Here is a 25,394-nt window from a genome sequence, read left to right as displayed (position 1 = left end):
ATATTTTGTATTGTATTAATTGCAAACTGGGATTTCTGATCCATTGAAAGGTTTTTAATCATATCTGAGACCAAAGGTTTGGGTCTAAGTTGATTGATAAATCTGCTTCCCATTTTGCAATAGGAAGGGATATTGATTCATCTATTTTAGAAAGTGTTCTGTATATTTTAGACAATAATTTGGGGGGTTTTAGACTAAAAAATTGTACCACACTTGGTGGTGTTTGTAATTCAGCTTCACTGGGATTAAATTTCTTTTTTACTATGGATTTAATTTGTTGATATTCCAAAAATCGTTTCTTGTTGATCCCATATTGTATAACTAGTCTGTCAAATGAAATAAAGTCTGTTCCTTCCAATATATGTTCCAAGTATTTAATTCCTTTGCAACTCCAATCTGAAAGGTTTATCATATTATTGTTTTGTAATATGTCCGGGTTGTTCCAGATAGGTGTATGTTTGCATGGGATTAATGAAGACTCTGTCATTTTTAGAAACTCCCACCATGCTGTCAGAGAAGAGCTAATATTGATGCTTTTAAAGCATTCATGTCGTTTGATGTTTGAGCTGATAAATGGTAGGTCTGAAATTTCTAGGTTATTACATAGTGCCTGTTCTACATCTATCCAAGGTTCATCTAAGAGGGTGTGTTTAAACCATCTAGAGATGAACTGAAGCCTGTTGGCTAAAAAATAGTGATTAAAGTTAGGCAGATCTAATCCTCCTTTATCCTTGGTCCTTTGTAATGTTTTTAAGCTGATACGTGGGGGTTTATCTTTCCAAAGGAATTTAGAAATGTACGAGTCTAGAGATCTGAACCAATCTTGTGATGGCTTATTTGGGATCATTGAAAATAAATAGTTTATTTTTGGCAAGACCATCATTTTTATAGCGGCGACCCTTCCCATGAGTGATATGGGTAAAGATTTCCATCTAGCCAGGTCGCCTTCTACTGTCTTTAAAAGTGGGATGTGGTTTAATTTAGTTAATTCTGAAAGTTTAGGAGAGACATTAATACCTAAATATTTTATATTTCCACATTGCAGTGGGGAAGGAGAAGAATTATGGAAGGAGCAATTAATCGGAAGAACTGTTGATTTCGACCAGTTAATTGAATAATCTGAGACACTTGAGAAGGAATTTATCAATGCAATTACCCCAGAGATATTGGTCTGTGAGTTTTGGAGAAAAAGTAACACATCATCTGCATAAAGGCTGATTTTATGTTCTATATTCTTACATTTTATGCCCTTAATTGTTGTAGCCTGTCTAATTGCTGCTGCTAATGGCTCAATAAAAATTGCAAACAGTGAAGGGGAGAGTGGGCATCCCTGTCTGGTGCCCCTCAGAAGAGAGAAGCTGGAGGATGTTTGGTCATTTGTTCTGACACAAGCTGTTGGGGAGTTATATAATATTTTTAACCTGTTTATGAAAGAGGGTCCAAAACCAAATTTATGTAAAGTTGCAAATAGAAATTTCCAGTTAACTCTGTCAAATGCTTTTTCTGCATCTAAAGAAAATATTATGGTTTCAGTGTTTTTACTGCATGAGTAGTCTATTAAATTAAGTAATCTACGTGTATTTGTTGATGAGTGCCTACCTTTTATAAAACCAGTTTGGTCAGGATGAATTAAAAGGGGGGTTATTTTCTCTAATCTCTTTGAGAGAGCTTTGCAGATTATTTTAAGGTCTACATTAATAAGGGATATTGGACGATAGCTTGAGGGATATACAGGGTCTTTGCCTGGTTTTTGTAAGAGACTGATATTTGCAGAGTTCATATTTGGTGGTAGTCTACCATTTTCTTTGATTTCCTGCAACATCCTGTGAAAAACTGGTGCCAGAATTGTCCAGAATTCTTTGTAAAAATCTGTTGGAAAACCGTCTGGACCTGGAGCCTTATTATTGGGCATACTTATCAGAGCTTCCTGGAGTTCACCTGGCGTCAGTGGCGAATCCAGTGCCATTGCTTGGGTGTCTAATAATTTTGGAAGAGTTATGCTGTCGAGAAATTGATCAATTTCGTTTTTAGATGGGTTTATTTGTGGTGTATATAAAGTTTCATAGAAATCCCTAAAAATTGTATTTATTTTTTTAGGATCATATATTGTATTCCCAGATAAATCTTTAACAGCGCATATAGTTGTTTTTTCTTTATTGATTTTTAACTGGTTAGCAAGAAATTGTCCGGATTTGTTACCGTGTTCATAATTTTGCAGGCGAAGTCTTTGTACTAAGAATTTAGTCTTTTTATTAATAATTTCATTTAATTCTAGTTTTGTCTTGCGTATTTTGTTTAATATTTCTTGATCTTGGTGTGATACATAGGCTTTTTCTAAGGATTTGATGTTTTTCTCTAGTTCCTGAATTTTTTTGTTTTCTTCTTTCTTCTTATGTGATGAGAAAGAGATTATTTTACCTCTCATCACGGCTTTCCCTGCTTCCCAGAGGACAGATGCTGATGTTCCAGGAATGTCATTAAAGCCTAAATATAGAGTCCATTCTTTTTTTAAAGTATTTGATAAACTCTTCGTCTTTGAGCAGTGATGTATTAAATCTCCAGTTTTTTCTTGGTGTAGTATTATTCATCTGTATTAGTGTTAAAGATACAGGAGCATGATCGCTGACAGCTATAGGATGAATATCAGTGTCTGTAATGTTACTCAGCAGTGAGCTGCTGACCAGAAAATAATCCAGACCCAGAAAATAATCCAGACAAAATTCTCCAATTTTTCAAACTAGCGTTCTAGGTCGTGGAATTATTTTTGTTTCCAATTTTTCCATCTAAGTTTCCACATGCATAATTACCTGCCCGTTCAGACTGCGCTGAGTGCAGCTCATAGTTAGGATTTCCAGGTAGAGACAATGTTTGGGCCCTTGAAGCAGGCTCAATACTCCGTTTAGCTTACAGCGAAGATGCCTCCCCTTCGTCGCAAGAAGGTCCTAATGCATCCTCAAGAGCCCTCTATGTGCTCTGCTGCTCTGGTCACCATGGAGATTTGTGTATTTCAGCAAACAATAGGGTTAAATAAGTACGCGTTCAGTGAAGCACGAGTAGCAGCAACAACATGTAAACACTTGTTGCATGCCTGGAACAACGGGCAGCATTGAATGGAGGGACTCAATGCGATGCTTTGATATGCTTTTAGAACTCACATCTGTCTTCCCCCACCATGGAGCCATCTTTAGCTGTTTGTGGAGGGACCCTAAATGGGATCCAAATTGATGGAAAGATGGGCAGAAGAGCTGCTGGAGGGAAGGCACAAATGTAAAGCCTGAATAGAATCAAAGAATTAAACAGCACTTGATATTCTTCGGGCCTCTGAGCCCATTAGGAGAATGCCGTTCTCTCCAAATTAGAGTAATTAGTTATTAGAGTAATGAGGAGTTTGGTACCCAGCTAGCTACATGAAAAACAGGCAGGAGAAAGGAGGGAGTGTAGGATTAAGACAGAAAACACATGATTTTTTGGGGGGAAGGGGAGAAAGTGAGAGAGGGCAAAAATCACCACATTTCAATCACAAGTATCTAATTGGCCCTATAGGTTCTGGAGCAGTTCACTGATGAGTTTGTGTGCAGAATACATTTGAAACACTCAGGTTTTCAAAGGCACCGGGGGGCACAGAGAGCTGGGAGAGCTGGGAGAGCTGGGAGAGAGGCTCCAGCGATAAGAGAAAGAAGGAAGCAAGAGATTGGAAGGAAGACAGAGACAGAAAGAGAGGGCGAGAGAGAGAGAAATGTGAATCACATGCTGCTGCTCTGATCCCAGCATGTGTCCATCCCTGTCCTAGCCAGACCACCCGCCTGGCCTACAGGGAGTGTGTGTGTGTGTGTGTGCGCGAGAAAGAGACTGACAGAAAATGAGCGCGTACATTGGTCAACAAGCACACGCACACGCGTTGATGTGTTTACGCTTCCGTGCAATTGTGCGTCTGTGTGAGCTCTCCCAGCAGGAGCGAAAGCACATGGGATGAAGGGCACATGCGGCTAAACACGAGTTTAGTCATAAAACAGTCGCTCGTCGGAGAGAGGTTTTTCCCAGAACCTGCCTCAAACAGCCTATGTGTTGTTGAAGGGGAGAGAAGGAGAGAGACAGACATAATTTCTGAGAACAAATGGAAATGGGAAACAGTGTTTGCTGCTGAATCCGGCTCGATGTGAACCGTTTAATGGGCACCATTTTCACTCCTCACCCAAGCTTGAAAAGTTCCCCTCCAAAGTTTTTGCTGATACACAGAAAAACTAAAGTTTCATGGGGCCACGCTGAGATAGTGTTTCACAGACTCTACTTTTTGTCAGAAAAACTTGTAAGTTTGCAAAAAGACGGATTGCGCTTCCGTCAACTCCTGAACTGTCAAACACATTTGCGTTCTTTGTGCAAGCCCGGTGCCACAAAAGATGACCACTGTGAAAGAATTAGGATGATATCTTTCGTGGTCGCTCCACACTGCTCCCACAAAGTCAAATAAGCTTAAGGTTGTCTATTGTAAGTACTTCACAACCCAGAATACCCTGGGACACAATTCTGATAGTGTGACTGTTGTGACCTTGAGCTTGTCCACCTATATTAGACCCAACCGTCAGTCCTGGTCTAGAAATAGTCCCCTGTAACTCCTCTCTCTAAAAGGGGGACTGTGATGTCATAGTGTTAATAAAGATACAAATAAGTAACAGTTTTTAAAATGTATTTCTTGCCTTATTAATTACTAAAAAAGTGGGATACTACTTACTGCACTTACACATATACTATCTACATGTATCGCTAATAATAATACCCCATTTAAAATGATATGATGCTGGAGATTTCCCATAACAAAAAAAATAAACCAAAACACCTCTACGCTTGTTTGGATATAAATGATGCTTGGGCCATACTAACACGATTACTGCTGTTGTGTGTAATATTCTAACGAGAAACATGCTTCTCCACTTTCTACTATAATTAATGCACCAGATCAACTGTTTGTCTGCACACGTTTGTCAGGGATTCTCCTGTTTAATTTCTCACTCTGTGCCAAGACACATCCGTGTAATTATGTGTCAATGAGCAATTAAGCATCAATTAAGGTTTATTAGGCTGAGAGCATATCACCAGGAACAGTGATTAGTATCTATCTATCTATGCTTTTACTATTTCTCTCTTTTCCTATCTTGCTTTTAAGTGCCTCTGTGAATCATGCCAAACTTTATTTTCTGTTTTCTGCTGACCCTGAGTCCAACTCCACGCGCTTCTGTCATCCCAGCAGCCTTCCTCAGTCTGTTCCTCTTCCTTTGTATGCTTTTTTAGAGTACTGGCTGATGCAGCTTCATTTCCATTATTCGGTGCATCTCTGGTCCCTTTCACTTCCCTCTTCTTCTTGAGTGGTGCTACATGACAATCCAATATCTACCAACCTTAGTCTCCTAAATACTCGGCCTTTTCATCTATCCATCTTTATCTTTCCATTAATCATTGAATGTCTTCTCTGCTGCTGCAGGAAATATCTTTTCTTTTTTGGGGGGGGATTGGACGTACCTCGTACTTACAGAAATGTTCTCGGTAAAATTTGCTTTCCCTTCTCTTTTGGTTTTCCAAATTGACCAGCTGTTACTTCCCACAAGGTTACACTGTAAAATGCACATTGCATCAAAAGCATTTTAGTGAAACCATTTGGGGGCCAGGCTGCAAAGCTTTCTAGACACCCATAGTTTTTCTACCTTCTCCCATTTATCATCATCTTCTTCCTCTTCTTCTTCTGCTTTTGGAGGCTATGGTCACTCCTTAAATCATAGGACAGTCGCTTTATCTTCAATTCAGTTTCACCAGTATGGCAAATATTGGAGGTCATCTATTGAAGTAACTTGAAATCAGAAAAACATGTTTCTAGTTTTTAAACAACATGGTGCTGTTGGATTTCTGTGACCAAGCTGATCTTAAAGCATTGTGTGACATCAATGTCCACCATAGAGGCAAAAGACAGTCAGTTCTAAGCGTCCCAAAGAGGGGAAAACTATTTGTGGCTCTGACTTTAACAAAAAAAAAAATCAAAGTAAAGGACACAAAAATATTTTCTATAAGCTGCCAAAGTGTGAAATGGAGCCTGGCAAGATTCAAAAGTGAAAGCTAATGATAAGACATGCAGCAGTAAGAACAGGTAAGCTGTGGGATCCTTATGTTCACTATGGTTACATTTACACGGAGTAGATGTTCACTAATAAGTCAAATATCTAAACATAAATTTTTTTAGCTGTTATAATATTCAAAGTTAAAAGTAGTGCTGTGTTTGGAAACGTTTTAGCTAACTGTAGCTTGATAACGGATAGCTAGCATTAGGTTTCCAATAGCTAACTTAAATGCTAGATTCATAGTGCTAAAAGAACCCTAACCCAAAGTAAAATCTAAGATTTTTAACAATTAACAGCTCAAGTTTACTATTCAGTTAATAGTAGCTTTGTGAATGTGCAGCAGTTCTGGAGCATGTTTGAGGAGGACTTTGGAGCCTGTGGGCCTTTGAAAGTGAGACTCTTGTTAGTACTCAAGTTTCTTTGAAACTCAGAGGAGGTCATTCATCAATTCATGCACGGTCTCACATGAAAATTGCTAAATAAATGGAAACGTGTTGAGGATGTTCTGAACTTACAGTTAGCAACCCCAACCATCCCAGTGTGTGGTGAGATCATCAGTCCAAATCTGCACCTAGAGAAAATGTCTCTCCTGCTTTGCACGCTATGCAGTCAACGACACATACGTTTGCACTTTTATAGCTTTCATAACTATGGCTCTTTGTTTCTCTGTGAGCACACCACACGTGTGTGGATACTTGTTCATAATGTGATTTAAAGCAAGTTGTGCATGTTTGAATTTTGTGCACGTCTGTAAAGGTGGCCCAGTGTATGATTATGTGTGATTAACTTTTATGGCACTGGTTTAAATGTACATTTACCTTTTGTGCCTCTGCACATTTTGTGTGACTGCAAATAAATGAAAAGATGAATTTCACTTTTTAAAAAATGTTTCTTAATGAAATAATAAGCTAAATTTGCCCCCCTGGTCAAAGTCGGTTGCCTGTTCAGTTGATATGCTTTGATGCCAATCCTGATTTAAGAGTAGAATATATCTCTGATTTTGTTTTAATTATTACATTTTATAAAAGAAATGATAAAAAAAAAAAAATACATTGAGAAAAACCTCACACTCAAATCAACTAAACATACAAGTTAAAGAGTGAAATTTGTTACAGATTTGATGATAAAGCTCTCAAACACAAAGTAAGTTCGGTAAGTAAGTCAGATTAAAAACCCATAGTTAGGTTGTTAAATATATATCTGTACAATTGGATATATATGATATAATTTCCACACAGCCTTCCAGCAAACCATGCATAGTGTTACAAAACAATTTTTAAGAACTGATTAAGTCAGAGGGAGAACTTGGCTGTACAAAGAGGGCTGCTGAATGTCTGCTGTATACAGTAAATATACACCAGCCTCATTTTTAGATCAGATCTTTCTTACTTTATTGTACGATAAGTTTGATTAACGTGTTTTGAAAATGAAAATGATTTAAATCTCAGAGGATTAAAGGAGAAGAAACTTGTAGGGTGAGTTTATTCTCTCCATTTGATGGTTTGTTTGTGTGTGTATGTGGGTGTGTGTGTGTGCATCTTTTAGATCAGCCAAAGATATTTACTAATTTCCCTTCTATTTGAATATCTTTAAACTAGCTCATAAAAAAAAATAATGTGCCATAATATTTTTTTTAATGTGCCAGCATTAGCCACAAAGCTGTTTTTCACTACCTGGATAAAACCAGAATATTTTTTTAACATGCATTTCTTTGACCAGTGACAGTAAACTCAGCTAAACATAGCTGGTCATGGTGTGCCAAAGAAAAGTGTTATTAAATTGGTGAGATTATTCCTATAATTAGTTAACAAGGAAAAATGTAAATTGTCTCCTTTTGTTATAAATTACAGATGCAGAGAAGTCGTCTAAACTAAACGGCTCGTTGTTTTAAACACACCGATTTCCCTGAAAATGAAGACAAAATGAGCGATGCATGTTTTCTTTTTTTTTTAGAGGTGCATACGGTAAGATGGAGCCTAAACATGCCCTATGTGTCAGTGTCTCATGGCTGAGTTCAATGTTCCCTCTTTGTGGGTGTGTGAAATTCGCACATGTGAACACACCTCCTGCCCACCGAGAAGGGAGCCATCTGACCTTTTGCTTGTGCTGGAATTAATGAAGAGACTGTCATTTGTGATCTCCATGATTGCATGCTCATCTCGCACATGCAGATGTTGTAAATGTACAGCCATGATACCTTCCGCTTTGTTCTGTTTCACATTTCCTGAAATCCCCTATCGTTTTTCTCAAAACCGTAAAGTTCAGAATCACATTTTCATTTACACTCACTCAGAATGCAACTTCTGGCAAGATCATATTCAACTCAACATTTTTTATCTTTGCTAAAAAAATCCAACGTTGTTTTCTGATCATACAGACAGAGAGGGTAAAAACTCTACTGGGATATGACTACCAGCTAGATCAAAAACAGATTTGACGTACAGATTTTCCAGCTAACTGTGAATGAATGAATAAAAAGCATTTTATTACAAAGATATAGGCAAACATGTTTACAGTATGCAAATGTTAGAGGCAATCTTGAACGCACGGAGTGAAAAAATACATTACAGCAAAAAAGATCCAGAGAGTTCATTAATGAAAATCCAGTTACAGTGACTTTAAACATTCCTGGATAGCCAAAGTTACAAGTCTTTGTGCACCTTGAGACCAGACACCAGGCTTTGACGTGTTTCCTGCTCAAATAGGACAAAGTGTTGCTTGGGAACATGCCAATTCCCGCTGATTCCTTCAAATTTTGCATCTATGTTTATGTGTTCAAGAAATGTGTTTTTAAAGGACTTTGTCAATAATGAGAACCTGTTGTTGTTGGGAGAACAGAAGAGTCTCTTGGTCTCAATGTCCTGGTTATAGAAGCCATAGAGAATCTGCTGAAAATGGGTGCATATATGTATGGTATGGTATTGGTTTTAACAGTTTTGAGGAAATGAGTGTAAGTACTGAGATGGTTGCTTTACTTGTGTTTAATTGGAAGGCATCAGAAGTCTCTCACTGTGAAAATAGGTATTATTAAGAGAGCATTAGGAAAATAAATATGACCATGTGCCTCTCAGAGTGGGATTTAGTGCTTTAGCAATTCAGTAAAGCTGTAATGAGCCAGATTCTTGGACAATCTGCCAGTCAAACCAGTGTGCATCCATAATGACCTGATATATCCAGCGTTTAGGTTGCTAAACAGGAACCAAAAGACACCAGTGACATCTAGTGGCTAATCAGTGTGCCATTACTGAAAAGTTCACCACTCCAGGCAAGGCAGGAACAAGTTGTTAGATCCTCTCTGTCAAGCGTGTAATTGAGCAGGTTTTGCAAGTTTTTCTCATTTTTGTGCTGGAAATGACTCTGATATAGTTTTTTGTACCATGAGATTTTTGCACTATTTAGAAACTGACAAGCTTTAGAAACACATGTACGACACATTAGACATAGAAAATATCAATCACATCATAGCAGTTTGAAATGATTGTTTACATAATGATTGCTACAACATAGAAACAAAATAAAAGTAAAAAAAAAAATGAAATATTAAAGTGCAAATGTATTATTTTCAAACTATATAGTAATAGAAGTAAAAAAAGGATTTATGACAAAAAAGCCACTATATTTTAAATTATCATTATAAAACAATGCAAAAAGTGTGGGTGAAAGGACGTTTTTGGCATGTTTCATTTTTAAGTTTTTTTTGTGAAAGAAAACTTAACTTAAAAAAAGGAAAACACCCTAAAAAGGATTTAACCTGTAAACAGCACATCTCTGTAGCACTGGAGTGTGTGATTTACAGCACAAGGCTGCAGTTGAAACGTTCAGACGGCGTGAGCGTGCAGCAGCCCAGCAGACTGCTCTGACTGAATCCGTCCCCTGTTGTCACGTTCCATGGCTCATACACTGTCACACTGCAAATAAAACACACACACATGCACGAGAGTTTTAATATTGTTTTAACTGGGCAACAGTAATAAACAGTAATAAACACACACACACCTGTTATACAGTTCTGTGCAGCAGGCGTGCATCTGTGAGCTGTTGGTCATGCTGGTGTTGTTGAACTCTACACTCAGCAAATGTGGGCACTCAGAATCAGGGATGTACAACATACCTAAAACAAAACAACAAAAATCCGAGGTATTGTTTTTTAATGTTATGTATGTAGGTTTATTATTTGTTTTATAAAATATGCCAAACAGATACATTTGGAAGATTTAAAGATTTAGGAATCAATTCAATGTAGCTCAAAATGTTACATTTTAAAAATATTTCTGTTATGACAGATCACTGTATAAAGATGCAGATAAAGATAAATTGAAAGTACTTATTAAATTGTATGCAGAAATGTTGAAGATTGATCAAAAGTACTTTAAAATGTACATTTTTGCAAAGTGTATATTTTAGTGTACTGTCAATAAATGTTTCTTGTTGTGTTTTGTCAGTATTATGTAGTAGGCCTATGTAATGACATATTTCACCCATTGAACTATAGCCTATTTTCATGTAGGATATAAAGAAACACTCGACACTAAGGTGACTGATTCCTGAGTAGTTAACAATGAATAATGACTAAATCTTAATTAAGGAGCATTTTACAGATAAAGATAAATTATTACATGCCAAGTAAGTAAATATAGTGTTAGTATAATGCTTAATTGTATTATTTAACCCTCGAACTCTCAGGTACTTACTGAAAAGCTGGATTTGAACTGATTTTTAAATAGTAAATTTAAAAATGTGCTTAAAACTCTGCAGTTGTAAAAGCTAAAATAAATGTTTTTGAACTAAGAACAATGTCAGTATACAAGGTTAATATACAGTTGCTGAAAATTTAATGCACACTTTCTGTAGAAGTGGTTGTTTGATCCAATAAGGATATTTGTACTTGATGAGGAAATATATCAAACATAATACTTTATTACCGAGAACATCAAGCCTGGCTGAAGAACAGATGTTACCTGCGATACAAGCTGTCATGAAACAAGAGATGCTGCCTGCAATCAGAGCTCTGAGGCCACAGCTGGAGATATCAGATCGTCTGTCTGGAGCCATGGCAGCTGGGGAAAGAACAATTATGCCATACAGTTAGGTGTTTAAATTTCATAGTGACATTTTGTTTATAACTTTGGCTCTGTGCTCCTACAGTATGTTTGAACCAGCAATCGGTGTGAAATGGAAATTCAGACCATCAGCTGTAGTTCAGCGGGTTAAAACGATTAGAGGAATTAAAGGCAGTTTGCACAAGGTGCAAATGTAATTGGACTATTCCCTAAAAAGCTGTTTCATGGACAGGTGTGAGGGAAGGAGCTCTCAGTGGGGGTGAAATAGGCAACAAAACAGCTATTTCCATAAGACAGATAGTGGGAGCATTCTGGGAAAAGGATCACACAGGTGAGCTGTGCAACATAAAAAGATAAGGACATTCAGGTAAGACAACAGTGGTGAATCACACGATCCTATTGTAAAGAAAACCCCCTCAACATCACTCAGCCAACCTTACAGGTGGTGGGCAACTTTTACCTGAAGGATGGCGGTGGGAGGTTATTGAGAAGCAAATGGTAGCAGATCGATGCACAGGTATACATATTTCCCCAGCAGCTGAGTTTCACCAGTGCTTATTGAGGATTTGATAGGAGAAAGAAGCAATTCTGAATTCTGACACATATAGAGCTAAACTCAGCGGTCAGATTCAGATGAATACAGTAAAATTGACTATTCAAGTAGTCCAGACATACTGTGAAAGCAAACCAGGAGCTTCAGGAGTGCTACAGGCACCGAGACAGTCACCTGATCAAACTACAGACTGGAAGACCCGCAAACAAACAGCTGAAGACAGGACCACCAAAGCATCAGAAAATCTATTCTCTGGTGATGCCCATGGCTTCCAAACCTCAGACTTGTCCTTTGTAGACCAAGGACAAGTTACTATTATATTAGACTGTCCTGTTACATTTGAGCACAACGGCAGAATGACATGAAAAGTTAAAATTGACAGTTTTTTTCTTCTTACTCTTCTATAATCAAGAATTTTTGCTTATTTTCAGTCCTTTAATACTTGAAGGATCCCTGAGCTGTGTCTGGAGAAGAAATTGTGAAGATGTTTTTAAAAGTGCATTTATCAGGTTTGGCCTTGTCATTGGAAATGTCAGGACCGTTGAAATGCATGATTGTTCATCTTTGTAACTTCTTCGCTACACTTCATCAAAATGATGAGTGTGGAGTTTTTTCTTTTTTAAAGTAATCAGTTTTTCATAGTCACGGTCTGTTCTTTGACTGAAAACAAGCACACAAATTAGACTTGTCCCATTACTTTATATAATAATAGTGATAAATGTGTTTGTTTAAACTTTTGATAATTTTCTGTCTATTTGAGAGTTGGGGCAATTTGGCAGCTACAAGCCCATTCAGCCCACACACTGTAACTTGCCTTAAATGTGACAGATGGGTTCCTTTTTGTGCCAACCAAAAACATCAAGGACACCCCCTCCATCCCACCCCCCAGTCTGTTCATGTGGTGGAGATACTATCAAAAAATTGTGTGCTACAATATAGTTCAGAATTTTTCCAACATCATGAAGTTTAATGTTTTTCTATTTTTTTTTTTCTGCTCAGCTTTCTTAACAGGTGTCACTCACACAGCGCTCCAATCGACATCCCCAGTGAAGCAAAGTTGGAAAATCCACACAAAGCGTATGTTGCAATGGCTTCAGAATGGACCTGGAACAGAGCAAATAAATCTAGTAAAGAAAACGCATGAGGGGGGGTCATGAATTCCAAAAGCCTACATTTGCACTAATACAGTTTGATGTAAATAAATGTGTATATACCACCCTCTGGTGTTCAGCAAAAAAATTGCGCTGGGAAAATTCACAGGCGTCACTTGTCCAATTGACTGACACCTGACTGTCTAAGTTGTCTCCAAGCATTCAGTGCAGCATCGAAACGGACAACTGGTAACATGAAAAAACAAACAAACAAAAAAACCGTTCTACCACCGAGACACCGGCCACTACCACCAATCAGCTGATATCTGCATTTGCCAGTGACTGCACAGGTGATTGTTCAACAACAACGTGTTCGTCAGATTGGGATGCTAGAACGGATGTATCTGTGGATACTAGCCAAGTGACTAGCATAGCTGGAGACAGTCATGTGGAAAGTGATGAATGGTCTGATACTGTTCTGTAAACCGCTGGAAGAAATGACAACTGCAGTAGATATATTTCAAAGCTGGACACATTCATGGACTCGTATGGGACAGATATGTTGGCATCTGCACTGATGGCGCACGGGCCGTGACTGGGAGACACAGAGCATCCACCGAGAGGCTGTTGCTACAAAGGTAATACCTGCCCATCTGACATGTTTTGAACACCACTGTAAAAATGGTTAACTTTGTAAAAGCCAGGCCGCTGAACTCCCGCTTATTTGCTGCGTTGTGCAATGAGATGGGCAGCGAGCATGAGACTTTATTACTCCACACAGAGGTTCGCTGGCTGTCAAGAGGGATGTGATCAATATTAATCAATGTAGTTATGTAGTTACTGTAACCAGTAAGTCTCTAATTTTAATCATAAACACAATAAAACAACATAAATTAATGTGGAGTGTAATTATTTTTGGTCTCAGTGCGATGTCGTCTTTGTCCTCGAGGACAAGGACAAAACAGTTTTTCTTGTATTTTTTTATTTCCCTGTTTAGTTATAGCTCTCACTTCCTGTTTTTTTAAATGTTTTTTTTTAATGGAATCCACAGTTGTTTATCCTTCCTAACTGGATAGACTGATATCTGTGAAGTTCTGCTGACTTTGTGTGGTATCGTGATGACAGATGACTGATTCACTGTTTTGTGAACAGTGAATAATCATACTGAGCAAACCAGATAGGGAAAGAACTAAAAATTAGAAGAGAAATAGTGAGAACATGAATAAAACTTACAGAAATGTATTGCTTCACATTGTTCACATATTCTGGCCCCCCTGCCTTCCTCCGGTTTATCAACTCTGACAGCTTCTGATAGGCCACAAACTCATTAAGGAATGTCTTAATGCCCATCAGTTCAGCAACAATGAAACTGTCCTCAAAGGAAACACCCATCATGAAGGAGAGAGGCATGAACACGTAGGAGCAGATGAGCTAAACATGGGACACAAAGAAGCAGAAACAATAGAAAAATAGTCACATCAAGCTGTGTTTTATTATATTTATATAAAGTTTATTTTGGAAGGTTGGTGTGTGTGTTTGTGTATATTCACTGAGAAGCTGAGCTGTGGACAGTCGAACATCCCTCCCAGCCAGGAGAGGACAGCATCAAAAAAGGCCAGCAGGGCCATGAAGGCAATGATGTTGGCTAAAACGCTGGCCACTAGTGCGATTGCATGAGATGCACCAAGGGATGCCGCCTCCAACAAATTCTTGCTTTCACTGATGAAGAAGTCAGAAAGTCAGAAAGAAGTGACAGGATGAAGCAACAGCGAAATTATGTAAACAGAGTGAATTTAAAGATTGAACTGTAGAAAACCATTGTAACCAATTGAATCAAGTAGACATAGATGTTGTATGGTGTAGTTATCTGTGTGTTTACTGTGATCACTCTTACCCACCCTTTGTCCATTTTGACTGGTCGATTGGACCTTGAAACTGTAGTTTCAGGCCAGAACATCTTGGCAATGGCCAGGGAAGCTGGAGCAGACATTACTGTTGCTGTCAACAAGTGCGTTGCATCAACCTCAAAGGAAAGGCAACAAATGGAACAGATTCATTTTTCATTTTCTTTTTATCAAATTGTCAAATTCAGTCACAAGCCTTAAATGAAATTAGAAATTACTCCTATACATGCTATTTTTTGCATCCTGCTCTTTGAAATTGAGCATTAATAATTACAATAAATGTGACCTTTATTCAGCCATGAAGATGAATCTCTTGTGTCTTGATTTGAGTTTTCTGTTTTATTTCTGAAAATACTCACGCATTACTTTCCAGTTCGTTAAACATCTTGTTAAACTGCTGTCCAGTTATCACATGTGAGGTTGTCTTTGAACTTCTTATAGCCAATCTTTTTTTTTTTTTTAAATCTTGTCAATCACTCTTGTATTTTCCCTCTGCGTTCCCTGTGTATACTTTTCATTGCTTTTAGGTTAGCACTTTCCCAATTCCCATTTAATTATTCAGACTTGACATGACTTTGCCTTGCGTCTGCCCTTATTCCCTTTATTTTTATTTGTTTTTGTTTGTTTATTCACGAGAATAAAATTGTAATCAAGCGCACACAGGACAAGTTTGGGTGCCTAAACACTTTCCAAATACGCCTAACTCTGACAACCTCAACACTTCTTCAAATCCACACCCCATCCTTTCAGCACATCCTCTTCCTCACCCCAAAGGAGATGTAGGCTCCCAAAATGGTACCAGAGATGCTGGCAAAACCTCCTGTCATCACAGCATGGATCTCTGAGAGAGTTAGCTCGCTGATATATGGACGAATCAGGAGAGGTGAGTCGGTCTGATGAGAGAGATGACGATGAGGACAGACAATGGAGTCGACTGAGATTAGTTGATCAATACAGTTGACATTAGTGTACTATTGTAAATGGTTACAGTTGCTTACGTGTCCAAGGAATATATTTCCAGCTGCAGCCATTGATTCTGCTGGAGATGTTCCCATGGTAACCTGCATTATGAATCCAATCTGGGGAAAAATCAGTGACGGAATGTAAAACAGGGGAAAACTGTAATAATAATAATAATGATAATAATAATAATAATAATGTGATAAATATAACACTATCATTATTATTATTATTATTATTATTAATATACATTCTCATTCCGTGCTGTCAGTTACTATAACAGTCAACAGTCTTATTTCTAAAATAATGCTTTGAAACAATTCATCTGACTCCTTATACAGCATGTCTTTTTGTGTCTGTGCTCTCCTCCATTCTCACCTTACAAATGAGCCAGGCCATGAAGCCAATGTAGTAGAGCATGGAGATGACAGAGCTTAAAAATACAAGTATTGGCATCACCTGCAGAGAGTCCACAATCAGCAAAATATTTGTAATGCTTCTAGTTATGTTTATACCTTGATATTAAAAACTAGATTGTCCTTTAAACACATTTAGTCACATGTGCGGTTTCACTGGGTCGTCATACCCTAAAGGCAAAGAAGTGGTCCGTGTAACTTTCACCAAACACAAACTTTGATCCGGTATCTGTGAAGGACATAAACGCCTGCATAGAGATTTTCAGTTTTCAGCAACAGAAAAAAAAAATTTGTAACAGATGATATTTTTTTTTTACATTTTAAATGTAGTGTTTCCATCATCTTAAGATTAAATGTCAAATATATGCAGGAGGAACATTTGTTTTAGAAAAGCAGTGATTGCTACATCTGCAAATTTACCAAAAGAAACCATACAAGCCACTAAAAAAAGGATGTGTGTGTGTTTAAATATATTTGTGTGTACACCTCTGCTTTGTTTCCAAGCCACCGCAGTGCACCTAAACCAAAAGTGGTCCTGAGAATGAGAAGACCAAAAATAAACTGCAGCCCAGTCCCAAAAACCAGCGTTTGCCAAGACCACTGCAACACACATGAAAAATACATTTGTCTATGTGCAAAAATACGTGTGTGAATTTGTGCATTTATGCATTTGTAAGCACGTATGTCCGTCTTTTACCCTGAAGGGGTGTTTGGAGAACAGGAGTGTTAAGAAGACGAACAGCAGCAAGCCGAAGAAAGATACCAGCTGTCTAGTCCCCCGCTGAGCCGTGTCCAGAGCAAGCCAGCACACCACGGCTACGAGCACTGACATATACATTATCCTGAAAGAGAAAGAAAGAGGGGAAGTGGAGGAATTCAGAGAGAAGAACACAGAGACTCTGTACAAACACTATAGTATGCAGTGTGTATTCCACGTTATGTGTATAATACTGTTATATACCTAAATTTGTGTCAGCTTAGAAACAGAACAAATACACTATTGTGCAAAATCTTGAACCAACCCTCATTTCTTTACGTTTTTCTAGGGAAATCTGGAAATGGGTGCAGTGATTTACTAGAATGTGCAAACATAAATAAAAATACTGTACATAAGGCAAAACCAGAGTTAACGGTCAATATCTGGTCTGACCACCTGTATTCCTCAACCTGAACTCTTTGGCAGGCTTTCTTGTCATTTCTTTTAAGTACTTTTAAGGAATAGTTCTCCAGGCTTCCCGAAGGACGTTCAAAGCTAATCTTTGGATGTTGGCTGCCTTTTGTTCTGTTCTCTGTCAAGATGATCCCACACTGCTTCAATAATGTTAATGTCCAGGCTCTAGGGATGCTAATCCTTAGCTGATTATGTTCCACTGTGTGTTTTTCTATCCAGGTATGCTTTTACTGCATCAGCAGTGTGTCTGTGATCATTATCATGCTGAAAAATGAAGCTGTTGCCAATCAGATACTTTCCAGATGGTGTTGATTGGTTGATCAGCATCTGATCATACTTTTCTGACTTCATAATGTTATTTTGACAGGATCCCCAACACCACCAGCTGAAATGTGGCCCAAACCCATATTTTACAGATGGCTGTAGACACTCATAGTTGTATCTCTCTTCTAAACTCTTCCGCACATATTTACATTGAGAACAAATGATGTGTTCTTGTGACAAGCTGCTAGTAAGAAAGCATACAGTTTAGATGCAACTTACAATCTACGTTGAAGTTAAGTGGGGGTTTTTTTTTTAGGTGCTTGAAAGATTCATAGGTCAGTGTTACATGGTTTAATAAAGAAAAGCGGGGGTGGGTTGGTGGGTGGTGGCGGGGGTACCCTGATCTTGACTTGCACCGGGTTGGCGGCCTCTAGTGGCATTGGCTACCCGTCACCCCTGGGACTCCCAACCATTGGCCATTGGTGCACCATAGGGTCTCCCTCCTACTCTTGCTGAGATGGGTGCTCAGATATAGCTGACAAGTTTGGCCCCAGGTCTTCAGCGTTCTTGGGGCTGCAGATAGCTCGATTTTTCCTGGATCCATCTCTGTCTGCCTCTGGCTCCTGGGGGGCATTATTGCAGCTTCTCACCTTCATTATCAAGTACATTTCGTGACAAAAACACACTCTCTTTCTCTCCCTCACACTCACACACCTGGTGTTGTATGTTTGTTTTTCTTACAGGAGTGGCAGTTGGCAATACGTTGTACATTTCTTTATTTCGCCCACCCCCCTTTTTTCTGCTTGTCCTGCCTTAGTCATTGTCACACAGTATACCACATATAATGTAATATCTGAAATGACACAAATAGAAATGAAGACATAAAGAGATAAACCCTGAACTAGAGGAGCGTGCAGAGAATTTATGTTTTTAACATGACAGTGCATTCAGATCATAATTCTGATCACAAAAGCTGCTAGACAGAACAGGATTTTAAAAGAATGTAATATGGTTTGTAGACATTAGCCAAAGGCTGTACTGTAGGTCAAGCATTGATGCTATGAATAATAAAGCAGTATATATGTTGAAATCATTGCTTACCATCTACAAGATAAAGGAAATTAAAATTATCCACGTGGGGTGCATTTCAGCAAATCATTTTATTGTGTTTAATGCAATACTCATGTCAGTCTCACTAATCAGAAATTTTATCAGTCTGAGGATGCTGTGATTTTTAGAAAACTAATAAACCCTCCACATGCTGAACTGTCTCGCACATCATTCACATCAACGAGGGATTTTTGATATGCTATCTTTACAGTCCCTCACATTTTTTCTTCCTGTGTCATTATGGTGAAAAGATCAGTTCTCTCAGCCCACCTGGCCTAGGTGCCCAGTTCCTTTGTCGTAGAAGGTGCACATGGGAGCAGAAAGGCTGAAATATGATTTGCCTCATTTCTCACCATCTGATCCCACACCAGTTCCTGCTGAGAAGGTCTCTGATAGGAGCAAGAGCCTCCCACACTTGCTCACCATATCGTTCCATCATCCAATCCCAGACCAGGAAAAAAATGGTTACCAAGGAGATGACCAGCAGCCCAACAGCCCGATGGAAGTTCACAACACATGCCGCTATCACCATGGCAACAAACCCTGAAACAAATATAGAATCAATGTGAGTTACATCCTCGCATGACCCTCAGACTACTGACATGTTAATGAAATGTTTTTATTTAGACTACTGCATTATCTGTTTTGTATCTACCAGCGAGACATGAGGGGGTGTAGTTAATGTGAAAATGGAGTGCACAGATGACACATCTTCCAGCAGGCAAACGCTACTTAAAGGTTCATATGTATGATTCAGGACTCAAAGTCTTACTAGATTCCTCGACTGAACAGGTCTGAGCTGAGAGGTTAACTAAAAGTAGTCTAGTAGCAGTAGAAAATCTAGCACACAAAAGCAATATATAGAGAATTAGTGGTGGGAAAAAAAACAGAAGAAACAGCTGAAATAGCTAGCTCACTGTTAGCTAGCTTTGCTAATTAGCTTAGCTAGTAACATGAATAAACAAATTCAATTGTTACCTGAACATTAAAATGCAAACTATACTATAAATAGCTAAAATGTATAGGTAAAGAAGAATGAATTAATGTATTTTATCAAAGGTGGTGTAAGATTTTTTTTCACTCAGAGTATGATAACTGTTTACAAATGGAATTCATGATTAAACTTTTTTACTCAAATAAAAGTAAAAAAGTACATGTTCTGAAATGTATTCAGCATTTAAATGTAATCCTTTGAATGACTTTTAAGGCAGCTATTTATGTGTTAAGCTAACAGACAAACGTTTTCATTTCCTGTTATGACGCTGCTAAAAGTACTTACAGCTATTTATTTATGCACCGCTTTTTAAAGGTCCAGCCATAGGTCTGGCCACTGCCACCAACACATTAATTATTTTCTTTTTCAGCCAGACTTTTGTATATTTGCTGTTTGATACAATTTGGGCCAAGCTTTAAGTGTTGGATAGATGACCTCACATTTGGTTGTATAATACTTGGTATACAGAGGAGTTTATGTTCAGCTGCAAGGTATGGGTCACCTTTTGTAAACTGAAACATGCTGCAATTAACAGCAACATTTTTCCACGTTTATCTCAAAAGCTTACAAAAACATGTTTTTTCGAGTCATTCTTTACAACATTTACTAAAATATTTGTAACTTTTTATATCTAAAGTACAATTTTAAATGTTAAATGTAAATATTATATTTAAATCTAAATGTTAAATGTTAAATCTAAATGTTACGGGAAACTAAATATTTAGCTAACATGCAAATTTATTGTATGGGTCAACGCAAATACCAAAATAAAAGCTTTGCTAAAAACTCCAGCGCTAAGGTGTGCTGATAGTGATCAGGTTGTGTATCTGCTCTCCCCTGACAGTACGTCAGTGATGTCCAGTGATTTAGCTGCTGAGGGTGCACTACTGCTGAACCTTTGGATGGCCGACAAAATGGCTCATGGCAGTGAGATGTGACCATCAGGGGAGAGCAGACACACAACCTGCACACTTTAGCTCTGGAGTTTTTTGCAAAGCTTTTATTTTGGCATTTCCGTTGACCCATACAATTGATATGTTGTGCTTGGTTTTTGCCTGATGTGATGCTGTGCATTATGGTTAGACATTTCCACTTTGGTCTTATCTACCAAAGGACAGCGTTCAAGAGGTTTTTTGGTTTATTCAGATGCAGCTTTAGAAACCTAAGCTGTGCTGCAGTGTTCTTTGTCGAGGGAAAAAGCTCTCTCCTGGCAGCCCTTCTAAACAAGTCAGTTGTTCAGTTTTTTCCTCTAATTGTAATGTCATGAATTTTAACACTTTACTTTTCTTTTTTTTTTTCAATAAATGTGTTTTTCTGAGTATTGTCTGGTTTGACCTTGGGGTGAACTGATGGGGATGTCCATTCCTGGGAAGATTGTGCCTTTGTGTTAACACACGCCTGAATGCTACAGACCAGCAAACTGCCAAAAACTGCAGAGGTACTCAGGCTTGCTGATCATCAGTTAATCAAGTACATCTGATTAGCAGCACCTGCCTGCTAACTACCCTTGCTATAGAAGCATCAAGGGTATAATAAATTTTCAGCACCACTCTAAAAAAAACTTTTTTTTTAACATGATGGTATGTTTTTTTTTTTTCCTTTTAGGTCTACATCAATTTACTTCAATCAAGTGTAATAACCACAACAGATTGAAACACCGTAAGATCATCTTTTATATGTTATTGGTCCCTCCAATTATATTCAAATCAGTTTGATATCAAGAATGTGTGTGAAGTAATCAGTAGCAAGCCTGTTCTAAAGTGGAAGAACAGAGCATTAAGTAAAGATATTTGTTTTTAAGATGTAGACAGTGAAAGTAAAACGATGTCAGAAAAATTGCGAAGTAAATTACTGCAAAGTATAATAGCATAGTGTTTGTATTTTGTTACCGCCCACTATTTTTTAATCAAGTATAGGAGCAGTTTAACTTTTAGCTAGCAAGCAGTTAGCTAATAGTAAACGTTAGCTGAGGCTAGAAACAAGACTGTGCTAAATATAATTGTAAAAAATGCATTTTAACATGTGTTTAGTTGAAGACATTTGAACTTGAAAATTGTTGAGAACGGGCTTTTGAGTCCGTCTGTCACGGCTGTGGGGGTTCACGTGAAAAAGGCTGGAAACCATAGAATATACTTTAAAGCCTGTGCACGCTAAAAAGATAATTTTACATTTCAATTCCCTTCTCTGGTTATTTTTGTATTATGGACTCATGACAAGGTGTTTTGAGCTAGAATCACTTATCTACTAAAGATGAATTGAGATGAAAAAACGTGTTTCATTAAAGCTCATATTATCTACATGTACTCCACACACTCCTATCCTGAATTTTTGAATGATGGCACTCACCACTAGATGTATTCAGTACTCACCACCTGGCAGAAAAGCAGGTTTGGGGTCATCATCAGTGCTAAAACATTAACTAAACTTTTAACCTTTGATACATACAGTCAAAGATTAACAAGGCAGGTGTTTTGAAAATCAGATATCCTACAAAGGGACTCAGATAATGGAATAAATAATTGCCTAAATTTTGGTGTGTTGTTATCTTTGAATCAATAAGGTGTCACGGTACCATTCGTGGGATGCGAAATGTAATTTTGTGTCTGCCTGGACAGACCTCGACAAGTCCTTTTAGTACACACCGCACATACTGTGATAAACCAAGTCTTGATTTTTCCACTGACAATGAAAGCGATTTATAGTAAATTAAACTTTTATTTTTTCAGTCTGTTCCACAAAAACATGCTCACATCAATCTGCTCTAAAGGCAAAGAACATGCAGGTCCACTCACCTGTCAGGCTAATTTGTAAATTTAACAGCCCTTTACAACTCTGTACAAAATTAGAAATAGATTCTCCTTTTATGCCTTTGTATTTTAGCCCTATGCAGCACAACTATAACCTACTTAGGGACCTGAGTTACACTTTAACAGATACAAACACAGATAATTTACCAGCAGCTAAAACTAGCTGGATAATCAGGTGAATCTGGTCTTTGTGCTTTGCCATATAGCCCTGGAGTGCCTCCACTTTCTTTTCCAGCAAGCTGTTGACACACAGATAAGAGGAGTAAGGAGAGAGGTCATAAATGTTAGATCAAAAGGCTCATGAAAGAAAAGCTGGTGATTCAGAAGAAATGAAGAAACACTGTGTTTTTGGTTAAAATGAGAAAGGACAAACCTCTTGTTGTGTTGTCCTGTCTTTGCCGATGCATCGTCTATACCTTCGGATGAGATTTCCACATCAGTGGATATCTGCTGCTGTTCCTGTCACACAAGTATTGAGGATCATTCATATTAGAAATTTGGCAGAGAGGACCCAGAAGCAGTCAACAAACTTGTCTTACATGGATGTTTGGTCAGTGAGGCAAAAAAAGATCAAGAAAAGGATGGGGGGGGGTCGAGTCAGTCAGAGAAAGCTGACTGGTGACACACTGGTGCACAGAACTGGCAGGAAAGCCCACTTTGAGACTGAAGTTCTTGAATGGGATTGTTTACACAGCTCTTGCACAATGACATTCTTCTTCAAACCCTAGACAAAGATTTCTTTTTCCTTTTGCACAATGACCATCAATTTTTTTCATTCTTTCTGTATTATTTGTCAGGTCATTTTAGTTTGTTTTTATTACTGATTAAAAGGATTTCGATATTATTAGTTTCTTCGTTTTAGTTTTAAAAATGTATTTAGATGGGGCATTTTTCCAGTTATAAGATTTAAGAAGTTCAAAACAGAGTGAACTTCCTATTTGTTTGCCCAACACAAACAAACCAGTGCCACCTCAGTGTTTGTTTTTGAGAAATTTGGTTGATTTTAATGACTGAAAATGAAGACATTCCTGTATATTTATTTTGTTTTATTTAGGTTTTTAGTTAACTGCAATCACCGTGCCAAGGTTGAATCTCCACGTGTTGGCTGCAGGTGTAAATATGCCACTCTAGCTCAAAAAACATTTGAGTTGGTTTAATCATCCTCAGAAGCCTCAAAGTTAATTGTCAACTTCAGTAAAAGTCAGAAGATAGATGTTATTTTAATTATTAAATATAAAACAAACGTAGCTCAAACCATCTTGTAATCGAAATGATCGAAAGGGTTCCAGTTCTTTTAAGATTGTTTTATGCCTTACTTACCTCTGATTCAAAGGCCTCATTGTCATTTCCTTGTTTTCCATCCTTATTTTCTATTATATCCAGCTCCATTTCCTTGCTGTTCATTGACTGTATGTCAGGCACTCACTGGAAGACTTTAACCCCACCTGTCCCAACCTTTTCCCCTCCCTTCCTCCTTTCAACTGACTTCACTCCCCTCTCGAATAGTGTCCACTATTTGTTACTAATGCATGGCTACTAAATGGCTTCTTCTTTTTTTGGACTGCTGTCTGCTTGGATGATCAGATTATGTAGTTAAAAAGTCACAGACGGGATACTTCATTGTTCTTTTGCTGACAGGGATGGTTATTGGTGCATTACTTTCTAAAAGCTTCAGTCATTTCCTTTGGTCCTTTAGCAGCCTGAGAGGACACTCTGTATATGTGCAGACTTTCTAAAATGAAACAAAGCAGAAGTTCATCACTTATTAGATTAAACTCCCAGCTCACTGGAAACATTGTGTTGTACCTTCTGAAAATTGGCTTTTTAAGTATCCCGTCTGCCACTAGAGAGCACTGGTGTATAATCTGTCAGTAGAACCACAATTCAAATGACTTGTAGAGGTTGAAATAAGTTCACGAACCCCCGTGACATGCTGTACAAAACCACAGAAGTAAAGAAACATCAAAACAAAACATTTATATGTAGGAAAATCGATAACAGCAGAGCATAACTGGAGGCATGTTGAACCACTGACAAAAAAAAGAAAAATAAAGAAAACTTTTAACTTGACTTTCTTAAAGTTAAAAGAAAATTAAGAATAATTTCCAAATTTTACTTCCTTTCATATGAAAATTGCTCATCATGTCATGCATTTGTTCCTTTTAATCACAGCTCTGCAGTAATAATTCTGTTCAGAAAGTGACATTCAGACAATTTTTAGACTTGTGGGTTCCACTGAAGACTACTATCTCCTCATACTTTGATGTAGCCAGAAAGCACATTAGAAAGAGAAGAGAGGAGGGAAATAGTCCGGACCGACTGAGGTTTGTCTCTCCATTGGTTGTGTGTTGTGTGCCAAACCGCCCCACATTTACTGAAAGAAGAAACACATTCAGCTCAGCGATGTTGTCATTACATACTCCCATCTACTCACTGGTCTGCTGTTCCAGTCATGACCCGGGTTCTGTTATTCTCAGCTTTGGGCTAAAGCAGCACATCAGCCCCTTTCTGGTCCCAAATAAATAAACCGTAACAAGTTCTGGTAAAGGTTTGGACTTGAAAATGACAAGACATTCTTCCTCATCTTGTGCAAACCTGAGGTAACAGCCGTAAGTACACATATTATGTTCTTAGTCAAAGAAAACCCAAGAACAGAATATGATGCAACAACAGGAAGCAGCACAGGTGGCTTTAATGGAGCGACATGATTGCGAAGCAGCGGCCAAAGCAATTATGACTCAACAACGAATGACTGTCACGATAAAATAGGCGATTGGGATTCAACAACATCTGATCTGAAAGGAACACAGGGGAGACTGTGATGATTGTATACTCGACTGTCATCACCTCGAAGTTTTACAGCATTTGATGGATATTTCCGGGAGCAATCTAATCCTGTATCTAAATGGACCCATCAAGAGATTAATTGCATATTATTTGTAGCCCCAGTTTGATGGTTA

General features: G+C 38.1%; 1 protein-coding gene across 3 annotated transcripts; it reads right to left on the bottom strand.

Moving 5' to 3' along the window:
* Nucleotides 1-8,568: 8,568 nt before the first annotated feature.
* Nucleotides 8,569-23,870, bottom strand: LOC146376259 (solute carrier family 28 member 3-like). Of its 3 annotated transcripts, none has more exons than XM_084946227.1 (17): nucleotides 23,755-23,870; nucleotides 22,808-22,893; nucleotides 22,582-22,673; nucleotides 18,987-19,176; nucleotides 16,786-16,930; nucleotides 16,575-16,688; nucleotides 16,259-16,336; nucleotides 16,051-16,131; nucleotides 15,711-15,791; nucleotides 15,480-15,605; nucleotides 14,707-14,831; nucleotides 14,359-14,527; nucleotides 14,042-14,239; nucleotides 12,740-12,821; nucleotides 11,063-11,161; nucleotides 10,101-10,215; nucleotides 8,569-10,012 (listed from the first exon to the last, which is right to left on the bottom strand). In XM_084946227.1, the coding sequence occupies exons 1-17, from the start codon at nucleotides 23,836-23,838 to the stop codon at nucleotides 9,895-9,897; spliced, it is 1,983 nt and encodes a 660-aa protein (XP_084802353.1). In that variant the 5' UTR covers nucleotides 23,839-23,870; the 3' UTR covers nucleotides 8,569-9,894. The 3 variants fall into 3 exon arrangements, with proteins under 3 accessions (XP_084802353.1, XP_084802354.1, XP_084802355.1); XM_084946228.1 differs by lacking the exon at nucleotides 23,755-23,870 and adding an exon at nucleotides 22,974-23,153; XM_084946229.1 differs by lacking the exons at nucleotides 22,808-22,893; nucleotides 23,755-23,870 and adding an exon at nucleotides 21,974-21,999 and having other exon boundaries at nucleotides 22,582-22,654.
* Between the last annotated feature and the right edge of the window lie 1,524 nt (nucleotides 23,871-25,394).

This window comes from Perissodus microlepis, chromosome 12 (assembly GCF_051167445.1).
Source record: "Perissodus microlepis isolate ML-2025 ecotype Zambia chromosome 12, ASM5116744v1, whole genome shotgun sequence".
Lineage (NCBI taxonomy): Eukaryota > Metazoa > Chordata > Actinopteri > Cichliformes > Cichlidae > Perissodus > Perissodus microlepis.
The sequence above is the reverse complement of the archived record's forward strand: the minus strand, read 5'-3'. Positions and strand labels throughout refer to the sequence as shown.

What these genes read in the sequence shown, in the direction of transcription:
- LOC146376259 (XM_084946227.1), bottom strand. Translation starts at nt 23,838, where the DNA reads ATGAACAGCAAGGAAATGGAGCTGGATATAATAGAAAATAAGGATGGA. An exon ending in ATGAGGCCTTTGAATCAGAG is followed by an intron (nt 22,894 to 23,754) that starts GTAAGTAAGGCA and finishes CTTGTGTGACAG; the next exon opens with GAACAGCAGCAGATATCCAC. An exon ending in AACTGGTGTGGGATCAGATG is followed by an intron (nt 16,931 to 18,986) that starts GTGAGAAATGAG and finishes TTTCTCTTTCAG; the next exon opens with GATAATGTATATGTCAGTGC.